General features: G+C 45.3%; 1 protein-coding gene across 2 annotated transcripts in view; it reads right to left on the bottom strand.

Annotated features, from left to right (window-relative positions):
• Positions 1–20,812, bottom strand: part of swap70b (switching B cell complex subunit SWAP70b) — a 58,619-nt gene that overhangs the window by 32,115 nt on the left and 5,692 nt on the right. The window contains exons 3-6 of one of the 2 annotated variants that reach the window (XM_060061419.1): positions 19,306–19,479; positions 5,136–5,363; positions 4,727–4,873; positions 3,234–3,342 (exon numbers count right to left, since the gene is read on the bottom strand). In XM_060061419.1, the coding sequence (XP_059917402.1) occupies positions 3,234–3,342; positions 4,727–4,873; positions 5,136–5,363; positions 19,306–19,479 (658 nt within the window). The remainder of the gene's footprint in view (positions 1–3,233; positions 3,343–4,726; positions 4,874–5,135; positions 5,364–19,305; positions 19,480–20,812) is intronic. The other variant, XM_060061420.1, reaches the window with a different exon arrangement.

Genomic DNA, 20,812 nt, shown 5'->3' with positions numbered 1-20,812 from the left:
GTTAATAACGCCTTTAACTGACAGCTCTAGTTTTAATATATTTAGCATTCATATTATTGCAATCTATTCTTTTCGTAGGCTACTCTGCGGTTGGCCTTGATGGGGAGACATTTTAACCCTTTTTAACCCCATTTTCCTGCGACATTCCTGCGTCTCCCCCTGCGTCATAGCCCGTTTCAGCACCATGTCAGTGGACAGGTACAATCCTACGATCGTCGTGAGTGCAGCGAATGCTGAGGAGTTTCGGGGAGTTTCGAGGAGTTTCGGGAAACGCTCCAAAGAAATTATCGATGGTTCGAAAGATCCATCGGGAGAATAATCTTACGAGCGAAGATCCATCGTTATCGGGAAACGGGGCCCTGGTCTAAGTGCACTAGCGGATAGCGCAGTTGGTGTTGCTATTTGGATGTACCATGGCAGGTCGGAACTGCAACATAAGCTTGCACACACGTTGGCTTTACACAACACAAACATGCAGGGATGGACTGGCCCAAAAATTTGGCCCGGGACTTTGGGATGGAGAGGCCTTTTATGAGACCGCAGGAATAGCGCGCGTAGAATTTTGCCCCGGTGTAAAATAATAAAAATGAGTCCTTATCCGTGGATATGTGCATTGCAACTGCATGTCAATGTTGGGATGTGCATGTGTTTAGAATATTGTGAAGATCACTGGGAAATATTTTATAAGCAATCTTGTCCATGTACAAAATATTAGAAATTGCATGTGCCTAGAAAGGTAAATCAAGGCTGAAAATGATCTAAATAGTGCAAGATAGAATTATTTTAGTGGAAAAAAATTGTCATTGACACATACACAGGGTTTGGGAGATGGGGGCGGGCCGGGGTTTGTTGTCCGTTGCTGTGGTTACCGGTGTTGAAGTGTTCCAATGGTTTATTAGCGGTGGTATCTAATAAATCGCTCTCTAATCAATACTTCATTCACTGCCTCTTCCGTGGGCATTACAATATTATGAATAGTTCTCTGACGTCTCTGGTACTTCCATAATTAGTTTAAGTCATTATTATATTGCCAAACATGCTCGCTAGTGGCGTGCACCTGTCATAGCTATGTTGCTGTGTCCTGTTCCCGCCTCACCATTGGACTCGCTGACATGGGCGTCGCCGTCAACCTTGGCTTTTCCACGGAAATGGTCGGTTAATTTAGCACATTTGGCTGCGTCTTGCTCTAACATTTTTTTCCTTTTCAACCTCAACTTCTGAGTGCCACCCAATTATTTTTCCTCTCCACCACCTTTTTGACATTTTCATATTTCGGTGTAACTTCAGTGAGATCAACGAGAAGTAAGTGACCCGGCCGTGTGTCAGGCTGAGCCAATCAGAAATGACAGACCGCGGAGCAGTCCAAGTTGGGAGGGGCCGTTCGGCCGCTCGCTTTGGCCGCTCGCTTTGCCCCCATACACTGTGGGGGTGCTCCCCCCTCTAAATTGACAGTAATACATCGGCCCCGTTTCACCGTCAGGCAAGAGCTCCGTTTCGCGCTGTAAGCAAATATCCGGCCGCAGGCCGTCCCAAATCACGGCTTACTTAACTTTTTCATTTTTTTTTTACATCTTTTACAACAAAAAATATAACATAAATATGTAATAAAAAAAATAAAATAATAATAATAAAAAAAATAAAAAAGAATTACGGCCGGCCGGCTCGGCCTGAAATCGACCGGCCGTTCGGGAAATCTCCCGAACCTCCCGATGGCCAGTCCGCCCCTGCAAACATGCGATTAACGATTAGCCTAATTTAATATTATATTATTATATATTATATATATATACTATGATGTTGATTGTGGAAAAAAGAATCCATAAGGGCTGCATGAATGACCACTGTAGATTGCTATGCCATGCGTTACAATAATAATAATAATAATAATAATAATAATAATAATAATAATAATAAACTTGAGCAAATTAGGCTATATCCCAGCCTTCCAAAACAAAATCTTGTTTGAGGGTAAATGATGCCTTGGTTAAATTATTTGGGAAAGAACAGCTGATACAGCGGTAATAAGTTTACTATTAAGACCATCGTACAGCAAAACACCATACAGCAAACACATATTTTCTTGACACATACATTGTGTACAAGCCCATAACTTTTAGGATTTGATCGTGAGAAAACATTGTTTTACCGCGAGTGATTGTTAAAAAGAATGAATGAATTGTGTGTATGTGTAAAATAATTAATGAATGCGAGCGCGCGTGTGTGCATCTGTTTAAACACACGCAAACTAAACACGTAACACATAATACTGTCCATGGCAATGTATATTAACGGGGGGACACATGCATATTAGGAGCACAAGACGATAACGATAATGCATTCAATACTGATAAGAAACGATGTTTATAATGTATCGTGTATATATCATTAAATAGAACCACAGTTAACGCATATCATATTTGTGATAAGTTTTCTTTGCCGAAATTTATTTGAGGACTCGTTGTGGAAGAAAACCTTATTCCATGTGTGAATTATGCCATATTATTTGGCCATAAACTGAGCCATTTGAAGTTGGAAAATTCTTGTGCATCTATCTCATCTTGGACTGCAGACGCCCTGTCAAAATATCAACTCCTCAGATTCAAATGCGTTCATGGCTCTTAAAGGGGATGGGAGCTGGCACTCTCATTGATTAATTGCACGTTACGCCCAAACCACACCTACGGGTAATTAGGCTACTTCAGACCAACCCTTTTAAGATTTGCGCCGGGCGGAAGAGTAATTTTTGCGCCGGTAAAATAGCGACATCGCCATAGAACCGCCCACAAAGCTACTTGCGCTTGACGCTTCTCACTTGCGTTTCAGTCCGTTAAAATACGGCCCATGGTGTGATAGAGATATGATGCAGTGAGATTTGTGAATAAAGCTCCCTGGTGACATGACCTTTGACATATGTCATTTCCTCATGACTTCATTCTGTGAAAGCATGAGGAAGTCATCTTTGATATCAGCATCATTCTTCTGTCTCAAGTCAAATGATCATCCTCCCTTTACTCCCTTAGGTCAAGTGACGCATCAGAGCAACACAAGGGGTAGTCAAAGGCAAAGTAACGGGTCTTACTGGCAGAGAGCTAAGAGTATGCTCAAAGAAGAATACAAAGAGAATAATATAGAAGTGTTAAAGTAGTGATAGCAGTGCTAGTAAAGTATAGTAGATTGTCCAGATGTTGCCTGTGGCTCCATCTACATGGTGGTGAACATGAAGCAGTTCTTACCCTGAATCCACTCCTGTTTCCTCTTCTTGTCTGACGCGCTGATCTCATAGCTCTTCCCCGCACACTTGATGAACAGCAGACACTTCTTCCCCTCCTTGTCCGGTAATGGCTGGTTTAACACAGGAACAACGTGGTTTAACGTCCACGTGGGACATCTGGCTGCTCCCTCACACACACATCAGAATCACAACTGGGTTCTCATGGGACCAGCAGTCTGGGTTCTCATGGGACCAGCAGTCTGGGTTCTCATGGGACCAGCAGTCTGGGTTCTCATGGGACCATCAGTCTGGGTTCTCATGGGACCAGCAGTCTGGGTTCTCATGGGACCAGCAGTCTGGGTTCTCATGGGACCATCAGTCTGGGTTCTCATGGGACCAGCAGTCTGGGTTCTCATGGGACCAGCAGTCTGGGTTCTCATGGGACCAGCAGTCTGGGTTCTCATGGGACCAGCAGTCTTGGTTCTCATGGGACCAGCAGCGCCGGTCTGGGTCATCATGAATACTTTGAGAGGTCAAACATGCCGGCCTCATTTCATTTAAATCCCGGCTAAACCAACCAATTTAAGAAATGATGAGATAAAATATTGTAAAACGGTGCACATGGACAACTAAAATATACTAGTGCAACCATGACAATATATGGACTATACATCTGTGCATTGTTCTCTTTGGGCCCTAACCCAGATGGAGAGCCAGGTATGTCTCAGGTGCTCTCAACTGTGATTATGACCTTAAATGGACAACACCTCCTTCCAATCTCTCTCTGTAAAAGCCTCCTCATCTTCTGAATGTACTTTGAAGACTTCTGGGATGCAGCCTGTGCTCACACAAACACAGAACTATTCACCTTATGGGTTCTAAAAGGTAGTTATTGGGATGCCATGTTATCAAAAAAACACTTACCATACTTATATCTAACCACCCTGCTCCCTTAATGGTGACTCGTTAAGAAGACTCATCCAGCAGACCCTTCCTTAACGAGTCAGGTCGTTAAGAAGACTCCTCCAGCGGACTCTTAACGAGTCAGCTCGTAAGAAGACTCCTCCAGCGGACCCTCCTTAACGACTCATCTCTTTAAGAAGACTCCCTCAGCGGACCCTTCTTAACGAGTCAGCTCGTTAAGAAGACTCCTCCAGCGGGCCCTTCTTAACCAGTCAGCTCGTTAAGAAGACACCTCCAGTGGACCCTTCCTTAACGAGTCAGCTCGTTAAGAAGACTCCTCCAGCGGACCCTTCTTAACGAGTCACCTCGTTAAAAAGACTCCTCCAGCTGACCCTTCCTTAACGAGTCAGCTCGTTAACGAGCCAGCTCGTTAAGAAGACTCCTCCAGCGGACCCTTCTTAACGAGCTAACTTTTTAAGAAGGGTCCGCTGGAGGAGTCTTCTTAACGAGTCAGTTCGTTAAGAGGACCCCTCCAGCAGACCCTTCTTAACGAGTCAGTTCGTTAAGAGGACTCCTCTAGCCTCCACCATGAGCCAGAGACGGGCTGCCCACCTCCACACAGCAGTTCCCGTCCAGCTGGATGTCTCCCTTCTTCTCGGCCATGTCCTCCCCCATGTAGTAGGAGATTGAGGTGGGCTTCAGGACGAACCAGCGCTCTGTCCAGTTCTTCCTCTTGTGGCCCTTCTTCATGATGTAGCCCTGAGACACATCACTCTTTATTTAATGTTTGATTCTATATTCATCTTGTGTATTTCTTGCATCTTATTTTATTATTACTACCAAGCACAGCTGCTTCTTGTTCATGTGTCATATGTGAAAACAATTCAGATTGAGATCGGTGGATTCAATGCTCAGGTGCATTCACACCCTGGCTGCACTGCGATGCCCTTGTTCCAGCTTACAGCTTACAGTTGTGTCTCCATGGTTAGCTTTGTGTTAGGGGTGTCTGCGGAGCGGGGACCTGTTTGAGGACGTCCAGGATGAGCTCATGGTACACCTCGTTGATGCCCATGGACAGCGTCTGGCGGTCCATGCCCTTGCTGAAGTGGCCTGAGGCCACCAGGGTGATGAGCTCCCAGGCGCTCAGGCTCCTCCCCTGGGTCTGCAGCTCCAGCTTGTAGTCCTCGAAGCGCTCCTCCACCCAGCTGCCCCCCATGGAGTCGGTCAGCTTACGCAGGAAGTACTCCATCTGTAGCGGGGGGGGGGGGGTGAGTGTGATGCGTCCTGTGCAGTAGTGTTGGAGTAGTAGTGCTTGTAGTTAGTGCATGCTGCATGCTGCTTGCTACTCTCTGCTTTCAGCTACTGCCACCGGATAGCCCTTTGTTATCAGGGGCGAAAAGAGGAGCCGAGTGCGTAAGTCTCCTCAGCCGGTACACAGCCTCTCCACTGCCAAGATCTGGTACACGCCTCCCCATGGCACACATGGGCCCAATCCCAATGTCCGGACTCACGGATTTAGGTGCACGTTCTCGCGAAATTATTAAGGCTTTAGGGCTGTCCCAATGTCGAATTCGAAAGGAAGTCAGAGTTTGAGTCCACACTTACCGAGCCCTTTCCGTGAGTCTGCATCAGTGCAGACTTCACCTAAGGGAATTACCTACAGTTCAAAGCGTTGTAACGTTTACCGTGGAGACCATAGGGAAATCCGGAAATTAGGAAGGTAAACAACAAGACGACGCTACTGTCAATGCGCGACCAGATGGGAATTTTAGCCTTTGTTTAGTGAGCCGGATCATTTGTATCAGCTCACCAACAAGAGCCTGCTCTTTTGGCTCCCAAACGGCTCTTCATATTGCTAATTATACCTTTTATAATTCTGCCAAATTTGCCCGTTCTGACTTATGATTAGTATGTGTAGGCCAATAATCACCTAATACAATACATCCTTTATACTGAAGTATTCAAAAGTTAAAATTATATTTTCTAATATCAATAAATTGCTGTAGCCGATTGTTTTCATTGCCAAAAAAAAAATAAATCAAAATGAGAATGAGAAAAAGGAGAATTCCCAAACCGGCAAGTGTCAGCAGCACCTTTGTCATTAAACGTTGCCAAGGTAAGATGGGCTCTCGTAAAGTGCTGTCCCAATCCCATATATACCTATCTGAGCCCACGTGGCCTCATGCACTCACTCACTTAGCACCTGAGATCAATTAAGTCTGTGAGTCCTAAGTCCTTAGTCCTCAGGGCTCACTTTGGGATTGGGCCATGGTAACTGATCCCTTGCGGCCCCAGGCTAAGTTGTACAGGATCTCGGAGCAGCAGTGGGCCCCAGAGACGTGGCATGCAGGCCCAACAGTGAGTGGAAATGCCCTGTTGCCCTTCAACCGCTATCCCAGTTATGGGTAAATAGCCCCAGCTTGGGTAAATAGTGAAGACCCCAACGGCGGAGCAGGCAAGGAAGATAATTGGTGTGAGAACAACCGCAATGGCTGGGAAGGCGGAAGAAGGCAACCCCATAGCCACGTGGGTTAACTCGGGAGGGTACAGTGGCTAGGGGAGCAAACCCCGAAAACATACCTGCACCTGGGGACAGGCACAGGCGGAGTCCAACTGACCGGACCACCGGCAGCCCCCTGCAACTCCTGCCAGACGAAGGTCGTCATGGGTTCCCTCACACCACTGGAGGTCCATCTGGTAGGAGTGAAGATGGTGGGAGTAAGGTCTGCGCACCCACACCCTCACCTTAATCCTCACCTATGCGCAAGCTTCTTGCCCCCCCCCCCCCCCAAAAAAAAGTCCTGTGGTGTTGTGGAATGGTGGTGGGTACAGGCCAATGATGTGGCTGGGAGTATCTATCTAAACCATGCACACAGGCGGCAATGGAGTGATGGTCGTTAAGACCATTGCGACTGAGCAAGGGGAAGGACCTAGAAAAGGTGGTCTAAAAATTGTCCGCTCCCCATACTCCGGACGGAACTGTCGGAGCATCCTCCATCGCGGTCGAGAAATAAAAGATAAAAATAAGCTAAGCATTGCTTCGTGGAACGTTCGCACACTGCTGGACCTGGCTGGAATTCTGACAACATTGACATAGCAGCTCTTAGCGAGACAAGACTAGATGGAGAGGACTCCCGACAGAGGTTGGTGCTGGGTACACCTTCTTCTTCTTGAGAGGGGTCCCCGAAGGCACTCGCCGTAATCATGGAGTTGGCTTTGCTGTGAAGTCTAAACTGCTGCAGCGCATTTCGGAATCCCCTGTCGGCATCAATGGACGACTATTGACATGGCGCATTCCCCTGGCAAAGGAACGCTTTGCCATCAGTGTTTATGCACCAACTCTTGATGTTGAGCGTAACATCAAAGAGGATTTCTACAGAGCTCTTGATGCCATATTACAGAAAAACCCTGCTACGGACAGGCTCATACTCATGGGAGATTTCAATTTATAGAGTGGGCAAGGAGTCATTGGCCAGCATGGAGTGGGAAAATGAACCATAACGGCTCAGACTCCTCTCCCTCTGTGCAGAGCAACAGCTGGTCATTATCAACACCATCTTCCAGATGAAGAACAGGCTGAATACCACTTGGCAGCACCCCCACTCAAAACATTGGCATCTCCTTGACTATGTGATTGACCGTCAAAAGGACAGAAAAGATGTCCTCACCACCCGTGTCATGCGCTGAGCTGAGTGCTGGACTGACTACCTCATGGTCAGATCCAAACTACTCATTAGCATTCAGCCCCATGGCCTGAGGACAGCTCCAAACAAGATACTCAACCATACAGCGCTGAAAATCCCGGCTGCCAGGCTAGTCATAGCGCAGCCTTAGAGGTGCTCGGTCAGTCAAGGAAACGTCACCAGGACTGGTTTGACTGTAACTCAACTGAGATACAGTCACTCCTAAAAACCAAGCATGAGGCCCACAAAGCTCTCCTGTCCTGCCCTGGATCTCACACCCTTAAAACCACCTTTACTGCTGCAAGAACAGCAACCCAGGGAGCCCTCCGGAATATGGAGGACACCTGGTGGGTGCAAAAGGCGCAAGAGATCCAGAACCTGGCAGATTGCAACAACACTCAAGGCTTTTACGATGCCATAAAAACTTTGTACCGCCCCAGGAAGCGGCTCCTCCGGATCCAAAACATCTGGGAACATGGGACCCTGCCACAGGACTGGAAGGATGCTCACATCGTGGTCATTTATAAACAGAAAGGAGACAGAGCAGTATACGGCAACAGCTGCGGAATATCTCTCCTCTCCATCGCAGGGAAAGTCCTGGCCAAGATCCTGCTCAGCAGATTGGTTGAGCACATCTCAGAAGGTGTGCTTCCGGAAACACAGTGTGGTTTCCGGAAGACCAGATCCACGACAGACATGTTTTTTGTCTTGAGGCAGCTGCTGGAGAAGAGCCGAGAGCATCACAAAGACCTTTACATAGCCTTCATCGACCTCAACAAAGCCTTTGACACCGTCAACCGTGAGTTGCTCTGGAAACATCTCTGCGAACTTGGGGTACCACCCAAGTTTCTTAGCATCCTACAGCAGCTGCATGACGGGATGCAAGCCAGAGTCCTCACAGGAGAACTCCAGTCAGAGTTTTTCAAGGTAAACGTTGGGGTGAAGCAAGGCTGTGTCTTGGAGCAAGGGCATCTGGTTTCCCTTGCTCCATCTGCGGACGAATGTGCGGCTACAGGATCAGACTCTACGGCCATGAGAAGTGGCACCAGCAGCAATGTCACTGAACCCCCCCCCCCAACCCCGGAGCAAGCGTCATCATCGGACACGATGGACAGCTAAAAGGGATTGGGTGATTCACGTTGATTCTCAAAGGCTAACGGTGCGTATCATTCAGGAGCTATTATTTGATATTGATTCTCAAGAATGTGACCACGTTCATTTTGAGGCCTCGGTATGCAGCAGTTGGATTTGAGACCGCAGCTCATTTCTAACCAATCAGGCCACCTTTCAGTGCTTGTTCTCGGGAATGTACTCGGCCTGTCAAACACAGGAGCGTGAAATGCAACACGACTTCGGTACGTACCTCGTTTTTTTAAATCTTCCCCTAAACTATGACCCTTACCGTCCTGTACCGTACCGTGACTTCAAAACCGAGGTACGTACCGAACCGTGACTTTTGTGTACCGTTACACCCCTAAACACGACTCAATAGAGCTCGTAAGTGACGCCCCTTCCGCTAGACCGCCATCGGACATCTAGGCTAGGAAAATTTGAATGGGAGTAAATGTAAATATATATATTATTTAGTGCTGTCAGTTTAACGCGTTATTATTGGCGTTAACGCAAACCAATTTTAACGGCATACATTTTTTTATCGCGCGATTAACGCTCTTTTGGCTTGGAAAACATTGTCGTTTTTTCACCTGCTGGCTAGCAATAACTAGTCACGTTAGAAAAACGACAACACCACACCGGATCTAGCTACACCGGAAACAAAACAACAAGCACGCCGCGCAAACTTGTTGGTTTCACACACTCCTTAAAAGTGTGTGTTTGTGTGTCAATCTGTTCGAGCCTGCACGAGAGTTCAATGCTGTTACGTCTTTCTGACCAATCGCAGTTCAAGGCCCACCTGGGCTGTACCACTTCGGGAGGGGCCGCTCAGTTACTCCCCTCTAGACCAAATCGACATGGTTGCGACGTTGACAGTTTGTTGCGTCTGAGTGAGAGGATGCGGGCGCACAGCTCAGGCTGCCGGATGGCGCTGCAAGGAACTTTTATAAATGCTATATAGTTATCCCGCAGTAATCAGCCCGACAGCCCCGAAACGTTAACGGCCCACCGGGAATTCTCCCGTCTCTCCCGATTACCCCTCCGCCACCGTGTGTGTGTGTGTGTGTGTGTGTGCGTGTGCGTCTTTGTGTAGGCGTTAATCGATAGCCTGGTAATGTGTATAGGCCTACGTACGGTAGGAATATTCTTACTGGTTTAAAAAATAAATGGTATTGTATTTCCCATCTTTGCTGAGCAAGAGTTTTGTTCAAAAGTAACAAAACAAATTTGAAACAAATAAAAGCCTGGGCCATTGAAGTTTAACGGTAGGCCTACCACTGTCATGCACCTACCCGATGTCAAGTGGACCGGGTTGAATTCACTGCGGGTCTCTCTTATTACTGTCCTTCTCAACACTCTCTGATCTCAATAAAGGGCTAGCAGCGCGAAATCAAGGGATATTTAGAATATAATTTTTTTTGCGATTAATCGCGAGTCAACTATGACATTAATGTGATTAATCGCGATTAAATGTTTTAATCGCTTGACAGCACTAATATTATTCTCTGGTCCAGGTCATTAAATGCCTTGGATTACACATATGTTTTATGTGGGTCTAAATAATCATTCATGTTAAGAGTTTGACAGTATATTGTATGATTCTTCGGCTAACGGCAGTGGAAAAGACGTAACGAGAAAGACAACATGTCGCCTATGTGACGTCACCTCATAACACATCTCAACTCACAGTGCTGATGCTGCGTCTTCTGCTAAAACTCAACACATGTCCAGACTTTTAGCGGTTATCGCCACGCTCAAGGCTTTTGTCCTCTCCTTGAAAGAAGGCGGTGAGTGCACCAAAGACACAGCCATGTGCGAGTGGTGACGTAAATCATATGCGTCGAGAGCAGCAAAGAGTTGTAGTCCACAAAGCGCTCTTGCACAAAACCTAACCATATCAAACTTCTACCCGCTCAATTGTAGCATTTTTTTCACAAAGAATGTTATGGTAAAAAAAAAAACTTTATGGTACAATTCAAACGGGACCAGAAAATAATTTTCATCTGGTCGTCAAATGCAATATGAGAAAAGGATCATAAAGGTCCCATGTACAGGAAACGGACGTTTGCACCTTATGAGTTCTATGTTGGAGAAACATAGGGAGTGAGGGTGGTTTAATTTTTGGGTTGTTTAGTTTCAAATTCTTGCGTTCTTCTGCTCTCTCTCTTTACAACTCATACCTACAGCAGATGTAAAAGAACCGTGAACAGCAGTCACTCATCAGGCCTTCTCAACAGAACGAGAAAACAGTCAATAGGAATAACAAAGGATCTGCATTTACAGTTCAATGTGGTATAAATATATGATATATGATTGAAGTATGATTAAAAGTTAAGATATGTGGACTTCCGGTGGCCCGGCAACTAGTTTGGCAGCAGAGAAAGGAGCTCCTGCATCGACCAAAAATAATGCCCTGTAATACAAGTATTTAACACGACTAGAGTGAGTTAAACTCAAAGAACGATGGGTGGGGGTAGAAAAAAAAAGGAGGGAGCCACGTTTCAGAGTCAAACCAGCCGAGAAACCCGAAACAACCGCAATGCTAGCAATAGCGAAACTCGCAGTGAAAATGGCGACGACATGGAGGATGAGACCTGCTTCACCTGCTACACTCAGCTCCCTGAAGAAAGTGGTGAGTGAAGTGGCAGCCACAGGATTGCGGGATCTTAAATCAGAAAAAAAGAACTGAACTGTCGCAAGTAAGAACAAGCTTTAAAGAAGACATGAAAATGCAAGTGGACGGACTGACTACCGAAATTATCCAACAAGTGAGTGCCGCTACCGGCAAAATAGGGGAGGTTGTGGAACGACTGGGAGAAATTGAGAAGAACATGACAGGGAAGGAAAGCTAATATAGTAATTCTAGAAGAAACGTGGCTTCAAATTTGGAAGAATCAATCCACTTCCACAAACTCTTATTTCTGGCGAGATTTCTGCTCGAAGAATTTGATACGATTTTTTATTGACCCTAACCAGACATAAACATTTAGTAGTATGCAGGTCTCTTGCTGGAGGGAGTGTGGTGGGATTTCTGCAGATTATGTTCATGTTTTTTTGGTCTTGTCCTTGTATTCTGCCTTTGTGGAGGGAAGTGAGTGAGTTAATTGTGGAGACTCTAGACATAACAGTTGACTTTTCTTTTAACTGTTTATATCTTGCAGAACTCCCTGATGGTCTCAGTAAAGGAGACACATACCTCATGAAGATTTCATGGTTGCAAGTAAAAAAAAAAAAATGCTGGCTCCAGAGGAATCCTCCTACCATGAGACTCCTAATAAACATTATAAACTCTATCCAGGCAATGGAGAATTTGACTTTTGTCCTGCGGCCTCAAAAGGATAAAGGAGAGGAATACTAAAAATGGGATCGCTACAGTACAAACATAAAGACTCATTTCCAATGTGAGAATATATTTGTATTGTGTACTGCACCTATGCTTTTCTTATTTGTACCTGTTTTCAAATGTGTGCATTTTCATGTCCTAGCCCTCTTTTGTTTGCTTGTTTCTTGTTCATATATAACAAAAAAGAAAGCATTAAAAAAATATATATATATTATGATATGTGTGTTTGTGTTTCTAGTTTCAAAACTAGATTAAGATTCCTAACCAGCTGTGAGACCGTTGAACCGTGTGCTATGGGAACATCTGATCACTCCTCAAATCACTCTCGCATATTAATGAAGATAGGAATAATGAAGGTATGCACAAGACAATATATGCATATGTGTTCACACATATTATATGCATGTCTGTCTATACAGATCCTTCATTCACCGGCCACTAATAAAGAGCACTAGAAGTTTCCGCCTGTGTGTTAATATAGATTTCCCCATGTGCCGCAGCTCGGCTGTTTATCAGCCAGACAGTAGGTCCTGGAGCTTTTGTAAGAGAAGGGGAAGTTTGAAACTTCCTCTTGTGTTCTCCAGGACTGGGTGTAGCAACTAAAATAGCCTGTAAACACACCAGTGAAAAGACCCCGTGGACGACAGTAGGAACACCCAAACGCCCTCCTCCACTAGGTCCGAGGAGAGCCAGTCTCATTCCATCATGCTTTACCTTTTAAATGATGCCATAACAACTACTGATCAAATGATGGTGGTTGCTTTTGAATAAAAACCTTTAAAATAGTTCAACATGCACTCGACCCCCAAATGACTTCACCAAGAATACACTGCAGTTTGGGGAAACATGGATCTAAATTAACTCTGAACCCTTTCTTGTTACCATAAAGAAATGGACATCCAGTACTGCATCTAGTGCTTTGCTGACCGGGGTACAATACTTAAAGATCCCATGGTATGAAAATTCACTTCACTTTCTGTGGTTTTCTAACATTAATATGAGTTCCCCTAGCCTACCTATGCTCCCCCAGTAGCTAGAAATTTCGTTGTAAAACGAGCACTAGGCATTCTCCTCCGCCTTTGAAAAAACGAAGCTCAGCAAGCAATTTTGGAATTTTCCCTGTATGTCGTCATAAGGGGAGATGCCACCTCCCCTTTCACTGCCTTGCCAGCCTAGAGAATTTGGCCCGCCAATGAGACAATGAGCTACGACCGTGCGAGCGCCACAAGTGTGTGTGTGTGTGTGTGTGTGTGTGTGTGTGTGTGTGTGTGTGTGTGTGATTACACACACTGTAAAGTGTACAACAAGTGTTACACTTCTTTCTTATTTGGATAACCGTTCTGCTGTTGGTGTTATCGCTCATAACACGCCGGTTCTTTGACGTCTGGTATTTCCACAACGAGACTACAGTTGAGGTTATTTCAGCCATGGTTGAGAAGGAATTGGGGGAAAGGAACTTTGGCTTTGACTCCCTGAAGTACATGAACCGCGACATGGAGGAGTAAAGGGATTGTTGCCCGCAATTGTCTCCCGCTTGAGCCCCACTTCCCGCTGCCCGCTGCCGAGGGACCACCGCCTCGGCGCTGCCCGCTGCAGGAGACGGTGGTGCCTAAGCGCTTCTGCCTTTTGGTGGTTGTGCTACCCCGAGTAGCCGAGTAGCCCGGTCTGTCCTAGACCGGGCTACTAGACCGCTGCCGAGGCGGTGGTCCCTCGGCAGCGGGGCTCCGGCGGAAGACAATCAAGGTTATTATTTAGATATAGAGCTCCAGGACTCACGCCGGAGCACCCGTAGTGTTCTAGAATTTACAGAACACGACCAAAGGCTGTGCGCCTCGCCATTGCGATACATCCACTGTAAACAGAGCGCATGGTACCATGGCCGCAAGCTGCTCAGGGCCACACCCCCACCCTCCTCCTTGACCCGCCTCTCTCCTCCTCATTTGCATTAAAGCTACGGACACCAAAGCGGCGTGTTTTGGGGAAGCTCAATGTGCGACTGGCTCGTAGTCGCTGTAATTCTGCACCATGGCTGAATTTCGGGAACGTCTTCAAATACTGTGTTAGGGGCCCACTAATATCAGTGTTTCCCGCAGGATTTTTTTCAGCAGCGGTGGTGTGGTCCCCGAAACCCTCTAGGGGGGTGGGGGGGCATGCCCCCCCGGCCGAATTTTTTTTGTACCCTTTACATTGGAATGCATGAATCTTGGAGAATATGCACTTAAATCCTATTCAAACAGTCCTGTGTATTACTGTAGATGGGATTATTGGTGTTGTAACTTTGCCTTTTGTGTCTTCATTTACAGATTTTTATATTTTTGTATAGTAATATTTAAACAAAAAATGCCACAACGCAAATATAATTTGCACAATTTATTTACAGATTTTTGCCTAATGCTTAAACACTAAACATGGTTGCTATGCCCAAAGCATAACTGTTTTTTTACATAAGACACAAAAAGACTCAAAAATGTCCTTAGGTTTTTTGAGAGACGCCGAGATCGTTTAATGGCCTGTGGCATGTGCCACCGCGACCACTGACATACCATGGCATATGCCGTTCTGGAACGGTAACTGCCGTTCTGAAACGGTAACTGCCGTCGCGACCACAGACATACCATGGCATATGCCGTTCTGGAACGGTAACTGCCATTCTGAAACGGTAACTACCGTTCTGAAACGGTAACTGCCGTCGCGACCACTGACATACCATGGCATATGCCGTTCTGGAACGGTAACTGCCGTTCTGAAACGGTAACTACCGTTCTGAAACGGTAATGCCATGGCATATGCCTTTCTGGAACGGTAACTACCGTTCTGAAACGGTAACTGCCGTTCAGGTGGAACGGTAACTGCAGTTCCCAACAATGGTATGTGACACCAGCATAACTCCTCCGTATAATTTCAAGACAGGTATTGCCATAAATGTAAAGGTATATATATTTGGTATTTATTGACACAATATCACAACATAACGCCGTAAATAAAGGGATTTACACGTTTCTATCGTCCGTGCTGATATTTCCGATCTGTTTGTTGTTGCTTTTGTAATGACAGATGCTTTTGAAAACAGCCGGACTTGCTCCGGTGACGGTAGTTATAGCCTAGCCTTCTAGGTGGCCATAGAGCTATAGTCTATTGCTTTGTTCCAATATCCATACTATCCGCAGTCATTATACTTTATTTTAGTATGACTTCTTTTTTATATAGTTTGAGTACGTAGTGCGTTGCAATTAAGATCAGGGCGAAAGGAAGTGTAGTGAAAGGACCCGGATGGTATACTCAAAACGGTCAAACCGATGAGTGTGGAATCGTGGATTGTACACCTTTCGTGCTCCACGGCAGCGATCTTAGCTACGTAGCTGAAGAGGCGGAGCCAGGCTGAGCCAACGTCGGCGCATTTTCTTTAATAGGTCCATGCATTTTCCACGTATCCTGCATTAATGGAGTCATTTTGTTGTTTTAATAGCTTTATAACTACTATGTGTAAAGTGTTCACCGTTCAAAGCGAGATGTTTATTGCGGTTGCGATCGTAGTTTCCGTTAGGGGTGGCACTGTAGGCTATGGCTAGACAGTCATCCATTTTTCCACTCGTGTTTTATCAAGATGTTCTAGTAGCGTAGCCTATAATAAAGCCTACTGTATGACTGCTTCAGCTCATAACTATTCAATAGGCCAAATATTAAGTTTTGCATTTGTTGTTATTGGTGTTTAACCAAATAATTTAAGCAGGCCTATAGGTTCCTATCATTTAACCCTGATCCAGTGTCATAAACCTTTCTATATCGACATGATCCAGTGGTATCATGGCATACAGGCCAAAAGTTTTTCCGCTGGCAAGCCAATTATGTTAATCGGAAGTTCCATTTCCTACTGGAACCACCGTTTTTCCGCTGGCATGCCACTCATGTAAAATGGTATTACCAGTTTCTACTGGCACCTACCGTTTTTCCGCTGGCATGCCACTCATGGAAAATGGTAATTACCAGTTTCTACTGGCACCTACCGTTTTTCCGCTGGCATGCCACTCATGGAAAATGGTAATTACCAGTTTCTACTGGCACCTACCGTTTTTCCGATGGCATGCCACTCATGGAAAATGGTAATTACCAGTTTCTACTGGCACCTACCGTTTGCCAGTAGATATTCCTTTCCTGTGGTATTTGCCCGTTCATACACACATACCACTCATGATTCACAGCTACACAATCATTCTTATAAAAACGGTAGGTGCCAGTAGAAACTGGTAATTACCATTTTCCATGAGTGGCATGCCATCGGAAAAACGGTAGGTGCCAGTAGAAACTGGTAATTACCATTTTCCATGAGTGGCATGCCAGCGGAAAAACGGTAGGTGCCAGTAGAAACTGGTAATTACCATTTTCCATGAGTGGCATGCCAGCGGAAAAACGGTAGGTGCCAGTAGAAACTGGTAATTACCATTTTCCATGAGTGGCATGCCAGCGGAAAAACGGTAGGTGCCAGTAGAAACTGGTAATACCATTTTACATGAGTGGCATGCCAGCGGAAAAACTGTGGCCTGTATGCCATGATACCACTGGATCATGTCGATATAGAAAGGTTTATGACACTGGATAAGGGTTAAATGATAGGAACCTATAGGCCTGCTTAAATTATTTGGTTAAACACCAATAACAACAAATGCAAAACTTAATATTTGGCCTATTGAATAGTTATGAGCTGAAGCAGTCATACAGTATAGGCTTTATTATAGTCTACGCTACTAGAACATCTTGATAAAACACGAGTGGAAAATGGATGACTGTCTAGCCATAGCCTACAGTGCCACCCCTATAGGGACCTGGCTCTGGTGCACTAACCGGAAACTACGATCGCAACCGCAATAAACATCTCGCTTTGAACGGTGAACTCTTTACACATAGTAGTTATAAAGCTATTAAAACAACAAAATGACTCCATTAATGCAGGATACGTGGAAAATGCATGGACCTATTAAAGAAAATGCGCCGACGTTGGCTCAGCCTGGCTCCGCCTCTTCAGCTACGTAGCTATTAGATCGCTGCCGTGGAGCACGAAAGGTGTACATCAATCCACACTCATCGGTTTGACCGTTTGAGTATACCATCCGGGTCCTTTCACTACACTTCCTTTCGCCCTGATCTTAATTGCAACGCACTACGTACTCAAACTATATAAAAAAAGAAGTCATACTAAAATAAAGTATAATGACTGCGGATAGTATGGATATTGGAACAAAGCAATAGACTAGCTCTATGGCCACCTAGAAGGCTAGGCTATAACTACCGTCACCGGAGCAAGTCCGGCTGTTTTCAAAAGCATCTGTCATTACAAAAGCAACAACAAAACAGATCGGAAATATCCTAACAACAGCACGGACGAGAGAAACGTGTAAATCCCTTTATTTACGGCGTTATGTTGTGATATTGTGTCAATAAATACCAAATATATATACCTTTACATTTATGGCAATACCTGTCTTGAAATTATACGGAGGAGTTATGCTGGTGTCACATACCATTGTTGGGAACTGCAGTTACCGTTCCACCTGAACGGCAGTTACCGTTTCAGAACGGTAGTTACCGTTCCAGAAAGGCATATGCCATGGCATTACCGTTTCAGAACGGTAGTTACCGTTTCAGAACGGTAGTTACCGTTTCAGAACGGCAGTTACCGTTCCAGAACAGCATATGCCATGGTATGTCAGTGGTCGCGACGGCAGTTACCGTTTCAGAACGGCAGTTACCGTTTCAGAACGGCAGTTACCGTTTCAGAACGGCAGTTACCGTTCCAGAACGGCATATGCCATGGTATGTCAGTGGTCGCGGTGGCACATGCCACAGGCCAATAAACGATCTCGGCCCTACTGGGTTTTTTCCCTGCATTTATGCTAATGACCACACGCTTACAGGCGATTAGCATAAATCCCTAACTAAAATACGCGATGAAAACGGATTTTATATGGCAATAAAGAACAACATCGGATCTAACAGTATGGATTCATTTTTCAAAGTTCCCGAAAATACCTAGGCTATAAATTCCTGACTGGATATAAGCTCCTGTAAAGGCTATGAGTGATCCCAAAAAGAGCGACAACACGCACACACACACATAGGCCTACACACACACACACACACACACACACACACACACACACACACACACACACACACACACACAATACTAGAGGAAAAACGGCACGGAGGTTGCGGTTTATAGATACAATAAAATGATTGGGCTCAGAGGGTTTTTAACACTGGTGGTCATGTAGCGACACATTTTAGCAACTTACTTTCTCTCTCTCTCTCTCTCTGTCTGTCTGTCTGTCTGTCTGTCTGTCTGTCTCTCTCTCTCTCTCTCTGTCTGTCTCTTTCCTTCTTTCTTCAATCTTCCGCTTCACTCGCTACTGCTAGAATCAATGTAACTTTGCAACCGTGTAGGGTAGCCTACTGCCAACAACTGCCACACTCGCTGTGTATTTTTCTTCTTTGATGTTGGTTATGTGACGATGTGCCGCGTGCTGCGCAATTGACGTTACGCGCTGTACATTTTCTAAAAGGAGCTACGTAAAAAAATTTGGAGAATGGATTTTTATTGCAGCGGCGGAGAAAATTCAGTAGCGGCGGCGCGCCGCTGCTGTGTGAACGTGGGGGAAACACTGAATATCTATATTAAAGCATCCATAAAGGAGCATGCCAGGGGACCTTTAAAAACAACTTCTGTACCAAATCACTTCCAGCATACTTCAGTGCTCTTTAAGCCTCCACATCTTTCAGGTTTCATCAGGTCTACCTAATAGGGGATGTGGTTCTGTTTCCTGAAACACTGGTCGATGAAGTAGTAACAGTTTTTCCTGGTTTCTACAGGGCAATCTTGACCTAGGATTGAACTCTTCTGAAGCATTAAGCAGTATCTATATACACGATTGTGTGTGCACTACCTTATTCGTATTACCAATAATAGAATGATAGACTAACATGGGTGATGGTTTAAACATGTGTCCCAGTGTCAGGCCCATCAACATGAGTGCGGATCTAAAGAGAGTGGGCTTCACCTCCTCGCTGACGATAGACAACGGGTAGCGGTCCTCACACAGGAAGTTGAAGATGCACCAGATCTTGAAGGCATCGTCGTCAGATATCAGCAGGTTGCTGCGGTCCAAGTTCTTTCGGGCGCACAGCGTCCAGCACATCCTGTCAAAGTCCTGGCGGTCAAACTCCTCCTTCACCTGGTGGAGGAGGGGAAGGAAGGAGGGTTACGTAGAATGGTTATTTTTGTAATGTTTGTTGCTTTGTCAAAAGAACATTTTGTAAAGAAGATGGCTCTATGTATGAGCCTTCCCTGTCTGCAATTAAAAACCATGATCTGAAAAACCAAAAATAGTATATAAAAAAAAGAAAACCGTGGTCTGCCTTGCTCAATGGCAAATCCTCAGCATATTTAACTAACAGAAAACAAATACACATTAAAGGGGTCCTATTGTGGATTTATGGTTAATTCCTCATGTTTTAATCTGAAATTGTTTTGCATTAGTGACTTCCAAGGGACTACAGAGAGACTTGGCCGGAACTCCTCATCTGTTCAAGGGCAGGGAATAGTTGGACGTGTGCAGTTGTCGCCTGTAGTTACGATTGTAGGTACGATTTTGAAACCAAAAAGCACCTCCACATCTGCTCCCTCGCTACGTAGCTCTGCCCCCGAGAAATGCTGCATGTGCATGCATCGGTGTTGGTTAGCCAAGATGACACCCAAAACAAACAAGGAGAAGAGATGTCCTAATTGGGCAGAAGTGATCAGGGAGCTGTCTAAAATCTAAGTTTGCTCATACAGACAGATGCAGTCAACTTGAATCAGATATTCTCAGTTTCACTCACTAATAGCTGAGAGTTTAATTTCCAACAAATTACACTCATATAATAGCTCTTAAACGTTTTCAGGACTGGTAGCATAGCACACTACACTTTTAGAGTAGCTTGGCCACAACACTGCGGTTAACGTTACACGTTAACGGCAAAATATTACTGAGGAGGCCTTCAGTCATTACGTTCAGTTATTATTGATAAACCTTTTACTATAGAGATCAATATGTGAGTGAGGCGCCACAGAGGAGAGGTCGAGAGACACAGTGGGCCTGGGACGGGGAAACTGTACGGCCAACATCCCTTTCTTGGTGGGTTGTAACCATAGCGATAATACACAGCCCCAATGTTACTACAGACAGACAGGCGGAAAAACAGAAACAGATTGTGGGTTGGATCTCTAGTCCTAGTGTGACATTGATGCCTATGGATCTTCTGATCTTTCCAGTACAACAGGTTGATCTTCCTTCTCACGGGAACAGCTGACTCACACACTGATCCTCAGACACCATCATAGTGAGGAAAATATAGAGCTTAAACAACGATAGAATAAAGGAGCACAAGGCCCTCCCCCTCTCCTGCTCATTACCTCTTTCTACTTCTCTGTGTGCCTCTCTATTTCTCCCTCCTCACTTCCTCTCTCTCTGAACCGTCGGGCTCCATAGCGAGGCAAAGCCCTTGAAAAGGTACAAGTGTGGCCTG

This window comes from Gadus macrocephalus, chromosome 9 (assembly GCF_031168955.1).
Source record: "Gadus macrocephalus chromosome 9, ASM3116895v1".
Classification (NCBI taxonomy): Eukaryota; Metazoa; Chordata; class Actinopteri; order Gadiformes; family Gadidae; genus Gadus; species Gadus macrocephalus.
This window is presented reverse-complemented; position numbering and strand designations above follow the sequence as displayed.